Source organism: Anguilla rostrata, chromosome 3, assembly GCF_018555375.3.
Source record: "Anguilla rostrata isolate EN2019 chromosome 3, ASM1855537v3, whole genome shotgun sequence".
NCBI lineage: Eukaryota > Metazoa > Chordata > Actinopteri > Anguilliformes > Anguillidae > Anguilla > Anguilla rostrata.
Genome location: NC_057935.1, coordinates 12,185,645 through 12,195,792, shown reverse-complemented (window position 1 = coordinate 12,195,792; position 10,148 = coordinate 12,185,645). Strand labels below are relative to the sequence as shown.

The 10,148-nt window shown below is 42.3% G+C and overlaps 1 protein-coding gene across 2 annotated transcripts; it reads left to right on the top strand.

Annotated features, from left to right (window-relative positions):
• Nucleotides 1-440: 440 nt before the first annotated feature.
• Nucleotides 441-10,148, top strand: LOC135250186 (opsin-3-like). 2 transcript variants are annotated; one of them, XM_064326236.1, is made up of 4 exons: nt 441-853; nt 3,982-4,310; nt 6,906-8,090; nt 8,905-10,148. In XM_064326236.1, the coding sequence occupies exons 1-3, from the start codon at nt 475-477 to the stop codon at nt 7,149-7,151; spliced, it is 954 nt and encodes a 317-aa protein (XP_064182306.1). In that variant the 5' UTR covers nt 441-474; the 3' UTR covers nt 7,152-8,090; nt 8,905-10,148. The 2 variants fall into 2 exon arrangements, 1 of the variants encoding a protein (XP_064182306.1); XR_010328869.1 differs by lacking the exons at nt 441-853; nt 3,982-4,310; nt 6,906-8,090 and adding an exon at nt 8,131-8,722.

The window sequence follows — 10,148 nt, the reverse complement described above, 5'->3', positions numbered from 1 at the left end:
GAAGAGAGAGAGAGAGAGAGAGAGAGAGAGAGAGCTTTTCTCTGGTATCTGTAATGTACGAGCATTAAGGCTAAAACTGCTCAGAAATCAGCCGCAAGGCTAAACAAAATCACAGCAGCTGTCATATATTATGTACTTGAGGCTCGCTTCCCCTTTCAGGAGCCCATCCCCCGTTAAGGGATTAATAAAATCAAGGAGTTTTAAAAAAACCAGAAGTAAGGCAGTGGGCCGCGATCGGAGATCGATCGGCTCCTTTGTCCTCCCTGGGGGTTCAAACGTAGTAGCCTAGCCTACGTCCTATTCTCCGAAAAAGGAAGAAGAAAAACTCTTAAGACATGGCCATAAATTGAAGGAGAACGGAAATGCAGACAAGTGAATGACTGAGCTGTACAGCACGCTCGTTTTACTTTTACTGAGTTGGAGCCTTCTGCATTTCGAGTGTAGGTCCTAGCTACTCGTGGTCCAGGGGTTGTCATGGTTATCCACCGCTGGAATGTGAATTTCAGCACTAGTGACAGCTCCCTTTTAAACTTGAGCACAAATATGAGCTTCCTAGAACCCGTGGTGCCACAGCACCCATCCGGTTTGAGTAGGGCTGGCCACACGGTGGTGGCAGTATTCCTTGGACTCATCTTCATTCTCGGAGTCCTGAACAATTTCCTCGTTCTCCTAATTTTCGCGAAGTTTCAGTCGCTCAGGACGCCCATCAACCTGATTCTGTTGAACATCAGCGTGAGCGATATGCTCGTGTGCATATTTGGCACTCCGTTCAGCTTCGCCGCGAGCCTCCACGGACGATGGCTCATAGGACATCAAGGGTGCATGTGGTACGGCTTCGCCAACTCACTTTTCGGTAAGTTTTCCGAAATCGAAAGTTTCTTATGTCGTTATTTAATAAAATACTATTATTATATACTAAAATATATAGTGATCAACCATTGAGTGCACGATAAAATAAATATTATATTTATATTTTTGATTATATTTATGTGCTTTTCGCATTTTGGTGCCATTTCTGTTTTAAGAATTAAATAGTTAATTATGGTAACATAAGCAACACTCACGGACAACGACCGTTTGTCTACGTTGTGCATGGTAGGTATAATTCTTCCATTGTGGAAACTTCTGGAGTACGAATGTTGTTACACTGTTCACCGATTGCACAGAATATTATATGCAGCTTCCAGTTTCGTCCCTCTGGAAGCAGTAGCTTAATACGTATTTAGTGAGCGTGAATTTCCGGGAAACAGCACTCTGTGCGATTTATTCAGAAGCATTCTGAACACATCCTCAAAGGAAAAAGTCTGTTTACCTGGTTAATTGATTTCAAAAAGTTGTAGAATCTATTTGGAATGAAGGACTATATCGCAAACATCTTCCAAGAGGTCCAAAGGGTTAGGCTAAGGCATATAATTTAATTAACTCGGGCGGGATTTGATGATGTTGATTGATGTTTTAAAATGGAATAATAATGTAGTTTAAAGAAGCAGTCAGGTTGCCAGTTATTTAGCAGGACATACCGCAGTCTCTTCAATGAAAACATGTGTGTGTGTGTGTGTGTGTGTGTGTGATGATTACATCTGAATAAATCAATCAATAAATAAAATGTTATTTAATCTTTGAGAAAAATGCACATTTACATATATTAATTTTGCAGAAACTTTTCCTGGGAAATGCAATGCATATGACTGGACCATATAAACAGTGGTAGCCTACTGTAAGATCACACAAATCATGTAAAATAATGTAAAATAAAATAAAATATTAATATTAACAGATTAAAATAATATAAAACAATAACACAAGAAAATGTGTGATTATACACAAGTCATGTTGTGTGTGTGTGTGTGTGTGTGGGGTGGGGGGGGAGTCAATGGTTTTTTGTTATTATTGTTAAAGGCATACTATGCAGGATTGTTGCCTTGGAAATATTGCAAAATACAAATTACAAATCCACCTTCAGTCATATCTGTTATGCACTAGCAATCTGTCCTTGCGTGCATTCACCAAATCTACGGTCCTCTGTCTGTATTTCTTCTTCTAAAATGTGTTCGGGACATTTCTGGACATGATGCTATTTTCTGTGTGGCAATAAGGTGTGACTACAGAGCTTGTGTGTGATCAGGTTTCAGCAGAGCATTTGTAGTCAGCTACTGCAATTGCAGAGTTGGAGAAGCACAAGTACTGTACAGTGAAGTGAAATGAAAAACCAAAAGAGTTTGTTCAAAAACCAGAGTCAACCTTTTTCTTAATGACAGCTGAAGTTCACGAATGGTATGAAAAGTGTAGCGAAGTTGGCATGTTTTCTGTGGGAGCTGTAAGTAACATTATTTCTCGCTACCCAGTTAGCTAGGTTAGGTAGTCGGGTAGCCAAAGTCTGGTACTCTGGGGTGAGTGGGCAGGTTTGAAGATGAAGGAGGATATTTATTTTATTGTAAACACATGAATACAGCATGGATAAAAGAAAAACTTCATAGTATGCCTTTAAACAGTGGTTTGAAAGGCACCAGGGTATTCTGAAATGTATGGTTTGCTGGTTCAGCCACTGGGGGCCCAAGAATCAAGTAGACGTGTGACTGAGATTGTCCTTCACAAGTATAAGAGAGGAGCAGAGGTCTTATAAAAGGTCAAGTAAGAGGGGGAAACTTTGTATTCGAACTATGAATGCCTGAGAGTTTTGAATCTAGTGCTAGCCATTGGAGGGAGATGAGCAGAGGTGGATTTCTGCGACACTGTATCTATATGCATTCAGAGATGCATGGGGAGGCTAATTTAGGAGCTTTTCCATGTCTTAGTGCATCTGTGAATGCATATAGATACAGTGTAGCACAAATTCACCTCTGATATATATATATATATATATATATACATACATATTTACATATATTGAGCTTTTCTGCAGAACTACAGTATACTTATGTTATGCTGTGGTATGTGGCAGTCTATATATATCATTAAGGAAATATAATTTGTAAAAGCTGCTGTTACTATTAAATGTGATGTTTTATATAAACACAAATGATAACTTGTGGAAAAGATGGCTGGAAAGATGTTCTAAAGCTCATTTTGAGTGGATTGGGGTGGATGTATCTTCTGCAGAAGAAAGGATCATTCCCTGAGGCGTTCCCATTGACAGATGAAAAAGATTGCCATGGCAATGCTCCAGTGGGTTTCATGAGTTAATATTCCTGAAAATGCACTTAGAGCCAGAGCTGTATGGGTTATATTATTCAACATGCTCGCCAATTGTTGGATATTGATAGAATCTAAAGTGCATTCATTACAGATATGTGGGCTTGTCTTTTGTGAATATAGTTAGCTAAATTAAATTCCTTTGAGCTTTGCACCTGTTTTTAACTTAAAGGGCTGGAAGAGGGGTATAATTTTTTTCCACTTTATTCCATTCAACCCACTGATGAGTTAATTTTGTGCTTCAACCAAACGTCCCAATTGCAATATGGCCTTCACAGTTGTAATTTTTATTCCCTTCACGAGAAATGATGTGGAAATTTGCAGGGGAAGGAGAAGATGCTAAATATAAATCTTGTTACCTGTTTGTTGTGGGGGGAGGTGCACACTAGCGCATATGTACTCCAAAATGCCTACATCCAGCCACTGCTACTTTAAATGGTTAACATCACCAAAAAATGTAAATTTTATATTTTATTAATCTTTTATTCAAAATCAATAGACAATACTTTGGCTGTACAATTTACCTCATAAGGACTACATTTCCTAAAACACTGACAAAGACTGATCTGCTGTTTTCATTACTCAGCCATATATATTTTTATTGTTATAATATAATATAATATAATATAATATAATATAATATAATATAATATAATATAATATAATATAATATAATATGCTACATTTCAGCTATGGATTTGGCTATGAAACTTCTTCTTTAAACTCAACACAGCTCGGGGCACCCTAACCCCTGGGCCCTTCCTCCTCCCCCTCCCTGGTCTCCCTCAGGCATCGTGTCCCTGGTGTCCCTGTCCGTCCTCTCCTACGAGCGCTACACCACGGTGCTGCGCTGCGCCAAGGCGGACGTCTCCGACTACAGGAAGGCCTGGCTGTGCGTGGCGGGGTCCTGGCTCTACGCCCTCCTGTGGACGGTCCCGCCCTTCCTGGGCTGGAGCAGCTACGGGCCCGAGGGCGCGGGCACTTCCTGCTCGGTGCAGTGGCACCGGCGCTCGGCCGGCAGCGTCTCCTACGTGGTCTGCCTGTTCGTCTTCTGCCTGCTGCTCCCCCTGCTGCTCATGGTCTTGTGCTACGGGAGGATCCTCGTCGCTGTTCGGGGGGTAAGTACCTAGCCTCTCTGCGCTGCCCGCCCTTCTCCCACCGAGAAAATGGAAGCACCGCTATGTATTTCCAATACATATTTATTTGAGCCCAGTCTGCTGGAGAGGCCAAAGGTGATTATGAACGTTCAATGTCATTTAAACTCTGCTAATTACTGAACAAATATGGTGAAGTGAACCACAACATGGCTAACACATGACTGGTCCCAACACTCCACCTGTCTCCCTTTCCACCGCACCTTTTCAGAGACATCAAGACGAAATAACAATGTAGGGCGTCAGTCACACAAACAAGTGCTTTAAATTAGTGTCTGGGGGGGTCTCATTTCAATATTGGCCCCTCCGTCAACCTCAAATACCCTTTACGTTCTAAAAGTCGATAGTCAGTAAGCTGCCGTGCTAGAGTAATGAAAAAAGCACGGTAAATCCATCGCCATTGAGTGGATTGTTGAATTGTTTGTTTTCTTCACAAATCTGTGAAAAAACCTAAATAGTATTTTCACGCCCCCAACAACAACGAAAAAAAAAAACACTCAATACCTCATGTCTCAAGCGATCGTTATATTATAACAAAGGGGTGCCTGCCCCCCCCCCCCCCCCCCCAGACTGTGTCCTGCGGAACAAGAACAGTGCGATAATGAGGTCCATGCTCCATTTTCCTCTTACAATTTTGCGGCCCATTTTCTCCTTTAGCCCACGATATAATGGCCCCCCACTAATGACCGGGAGCCGGCTCCAGTGGCTGGAGACAGATATCACAGTGCGAGCCCATTTAAAGTTAGCCGCGCTGTTTTTATTTATATTTAAAGGCTTTCAGAGTGCCGTTTTCTATTGATTTGTCTTCAGAAAAAACCCCACGAAGACGGTGCAGTGGGGAGTCGGGTTAACTGTCGCACAGGGGTCACTGGCCCACTCGGGTCTGTGAGTCATCCTCGCTGAAGAGGAATTACGTAAGGTGCCATCCGAGCGAGGGAACATGTAATTACCCCCACAACCGGTGGTAAAGCGACTGCATTTGCCAGCCCCCGGTTTTACAAAGGAGCACTTGTTGGTATTTTTAGAATCTTGGGGCTTGTCTGTTACTATTGGCAACCACCTGTTGTGCAACTCAGTTCCTTTCTTCTAGGATTTCTCTGTACATCTGTGAGACTGGGGATTTGTGTTCAATTAAGGCAATGAGTGGCCTCTTTCTGGCCAGGGGCTTTTCGTGGAAAGTGATTACCAACCTGTTTAAAAGCCAACTGAAGTGTCTATAAACACACCAGCCCATGGCATCCTTGTGAATGTAAATCATACAATGGGAATCAGTCAATGAAGTACTTTATAGATCCATGGTCTCATATGGATTTTGTGCCATCTTTTTTACGGCAACAACTGTCTTGGAATAATATTTTACAGGCCGGTTGTTTAAAACAATCCTCTAACAGCCCTACTTCACAACAAGCCTCCAGCCACAAAGTCAATCGGGCCAAGTATTTAAAATCAATGACCAGTATGATGAATATACTGCAGGGTATGATGCCAAATAAGCGTTGGTACGTTTCACAGACATACTGCTCTCTTCATCATTTGATAATACTAAGGGCAATTATACAATGGCAGGTGAAATTCTGAGAAGAAATGATTTAGAAATTCTATAAATGAGTTATTTTGAAGGCATGTCTTCAATCAGCCACATCCAAATATTCAAAGAATGTTGTTAGAAAATGTTAAGAACATAGCAATACTAAGCAATGTATTTCGGCCTGAATTGCGGTATTGATTTTATAGAATATCAGATGTACTCCAGAGTCCTGACATCAGCTGTGCAGCGTTAATACTGTGTAACTTATTCTTTCACCAATTCAAACCACCCTTCTACCACCAAGTGCCTCAATATATAAACCAGCCTGGCTGGCCAATCAACAGCGATTCTAGTCTCCTTCACTTTTCTCCCTCAGCCATGAGTTTAAACATACATGTGATGTGGTGTAAGATAGCAGGAAATTGCACTTGTTACTCCATTGGCAGTGTGCTAGCTCGAGAGGTTGGAAGCGTGGAACGGAGATCACGAGTCAGCCATTATATTATCTATTATTATTATCTATTCAAAAAATCAACTTAATCTTTTAAGAGACATGAGCATCTGCAAAGCAGGCATAATGTTGCCGTGTTGTACTTTTGTAAGGCAGACAGAGGTGGAAAGTCCAGGGGTCAGAAAGTAAAAGACCTGCCACGTTTGTCTTCCACCCTTGAACTCAGACAGCTGACTTCACTAATTAGTTTTACCTGGCTGAAGAATTGTGCAATTTCACAAATCCAGGTGCTGGGAACAGAATACTGAAGAGGACATGTACTTTCTGAACCTGCAGTAGGTACTTGTGTAGCCACAGTGTATACCTTAAGAAATATACAACAACAAAAACAAGTAAAAGGTTTCTTTCAAAAATGCGTCAAAGAATTTATGGCATGTGGGATTTGTACTATGATTGGACCACAACAAGCAATATTATACATATTTATTATAGATTTATTATCCTATATTTATCCTACCTGTGATAGTATGTTTGGCCCGGGACGACTGAGAAGAAGCATGACTCAGAGCACCCCCCACAGGTGACAAAGATCAACCTGACGTCTGCGCAGAGGTGGGAGAACCACATCCTGGTGATGGTGGTGTCCATGGTAACCTGCTACCTGCTGTGCTGGATGCCGTACGGGGTGGTGGCGCTGTTGGCCACCTTCGGAAGGATGGGCCTGATCGACCCCGTCGCCAGCATTGTGCCCTCCATCTTGGCCAAGAGCAGCACGGTGTTCAACCCCATCATTTACGTGCTCCTGAACAACCAGGTGAGCCACTAGGGCAGGGGTGCACAACTCCGGTCCTGGAGAGCCGATCTGTGTGCTGGTTTTTGTTCCAACCGATTGCCATTTCTTACAGCTCTGTAAACTATGCTGCTTCACTCCTGTACTTGAGCACGGTGAAATCTCGGATAAACCGGCAGACTGTGACTCTAGTTGTTGCTTGTACACGTCAGATCAAGATATGATTCGGCCAATTCAATAAATGTTGGGAAATGTTGGCACAAAATCCTGAAATGGATTGGCCCTTGTTGTGCACCCCTGCACTAGAGGAAGTGATATTGTGATTATTATTGAATTTGTGCGGTGAGCATCGAGCCCCTGTCTGTTGGCCCCTCGGCTTGTGGATTTCACTGCAGTGGAGTTCGTGCTCTTTGTCATGTCATTTCTGAGAACACCCTGCGTACCAGTGTAAGAAAAGCCCCAAATTTAAATAAAATTCTGATTATTATCATTATGATTTTGGTCATGATTACACAGCATGCAAGATTTTGTTTTCAAAATGTCACGCAAGCCAGGGCGTGAAACATAACTTTAGATTAAATATGGACAACAACTAAGAGTACCCAGCATCTGTGCCAGATTGACACATTTTAGACAAAAAAAGGATTTATGCAAAGTCATTGCTAAATGGTTTACAACAAAAAAATGAACCTTGGCAAGATGAAGTGTAATGTTTGGTATTGTTCAAGCAGCCCATTGTTGTGGGGTTTAGGGGACTGGGATCGTAATGAGCAGTCAAACTCAAGCACCTGGTTGGACCCAGCTGTGATGCACCATTAGGTGCTCAAAAATGTATTAGTTCAGTGAAATATCCAGCTGCATAAACTGGCAGTTTATAAAAAGCAGGCTTTGTCCAAGATAGTTGTTATCTACAAGGGAGACGTGGATAGCATTGCAAATACAGGGGGCAAGAGGACGTTGTACCATTCAGACAAGGTTTGTAACAGGCTATCATTGCCGAAGGAGGGGTTTGATAAATTTTTTTCAGCTGAATAATATGTCACCATCAGCCAAATAAGCTACCAGCTACTTTAAGCTTTCACAAAAAAAGCAAGGACTTGCATCTGTTGTACTGCTCCTGATTGTATAACAAGGTTTTCTTAAGATGAAGGAGTACTTGATCAGTGTTATCAGTGTTCTAGTTTTATTATAAACCATAAATATATTCAGCCATCCTACCTGCCGTAATATAGCTTTACATACATATGTTTAATGGGGCTGTTCCAGATTATTCAGTTTATAAGAGGATTTTTGCAAGGCTGAGATGAAATGAATATCTACTGTGAAGTTGTAGAATTACGGTTAATGTTCTGTATGCAATATGGCAGGATCTGTAGGTCAAGGCTATACTTGATTCATCACCCCAATTAATCTACCAATTGCTACATTACATTAAGCTAGTATGTCACTACACGAAGAACTTAAACTTCATCTGGGCATACCCCCTAAGAGCCCCTGCCCCTGTCTTATTACAATGTCTATTTATTATTAAGCTATGCTACGCATGACAAAAACTACACACAGCACTCCGTTCAGCCAACTGCTCCTAGCTGCTTGCACTCATCCTGGTACGTCATAAAAGTGTTCCGGCCTATTTGATCTTCTTCAGGCACTAATGTAATGACTGTATGATTTTACTTTGATGTGTGGCTGTGTGTAAGCAAGCAACTAAGTAAGTAAGCAAGTAAGTAAATAAATGCGGACATTGACAAAGGAAAGTGAATCTCTTTTTTTTTTTGCGGGCTGCCAGTTTTACAGGTGCTTTGTGGCCTTCGTGAGGTGCCAGGCGGACCCCCTGTCCAGCCACACCTTCCACACTCAGCAGAGCAGCAGAGTAGAGGACCATCCGCCCGCTAACAGCCGCCATCTCCACCCCCCGAAGGCCGGGCCCCTCCCTGGCAAGCAGGCTCCCTGCCCGGGGGGCCCAGTGGGCTCTCAGACACAGCAGGGGGATAGCACCCTGATCCTGGTGGTGCACTACATGCCCTGAGCTCCAGGGAGCGCCCAGGACAGAGACGGGAAGCCCCCACTCAACCCCACTGCACGCCCCCTTGAGGGTGGCCACGTGACTCTGAATCACTACATCAAAAGACATGAGGAAGATTCCTGGCTTCAAAATCTGGTCACTTTGTGGGCCGTCTGGGGTATGGGTATGAGTCCTGATCGTTGCATTAGCGACTCCTACTGGTTGGTCGGGGCGCCTGTTCAGCAGGGAGGGGATCTGGGGGAGATAGCGTGAACCTCCGTGCACGTCACGCTCTCCCAGTGAAACTCCTTGCTGTTAGGTGAAAAGAAGCGGCTGGCGAATCCACATGTATTGGAGGCTGGCATGTGGTAGTCTACACCCTCCCCAGCCCGACAGAGGATAGCGCATCGACCAGGACTACGATACACACGGTGAATTGGTATAGCGACTAAATTGGGGAGAAAATGGCAAAAAAAATAATAATCTGGTCACTTTGTGCACACTTGTGCAATAACTGAAGTTTGTGCTCCAGCCCCCCCTACATTGATCAGATGTTTACATGTTTGTTTGTTTTTTGCCAGCCTGATAGTGTGACAGTTCCATCATATATTGGTCTTCCCCTCCCCTAAACTGATCCACCCTTGCCACTGTATCCATTCTTCATAATATTTGAGGACAATGTCTGTCTTATAAAATAATAATAATAATAATAATAATAATAATATAACAACAACAATAATAATAACTTTATGTACATGGCACATTTATATAAATAATATATAAATAATATATTGGCACATAAATAATAATAAATAATACATATTAATAAAAATAATAAAATAAACAATGGCAATAAAGCAAGATAAAACAAGAGAACAACAACAAGTTGAACAAAGCTAAACCATATGTATACGCATTTCCCTGTATATATGAGCATCAAGTAGCTGGCACAAATGTAAGATAAATACAGGATGTTATCCCGTTCCAAGCTAATGATGAACACACAAACACACACACACACACGCACA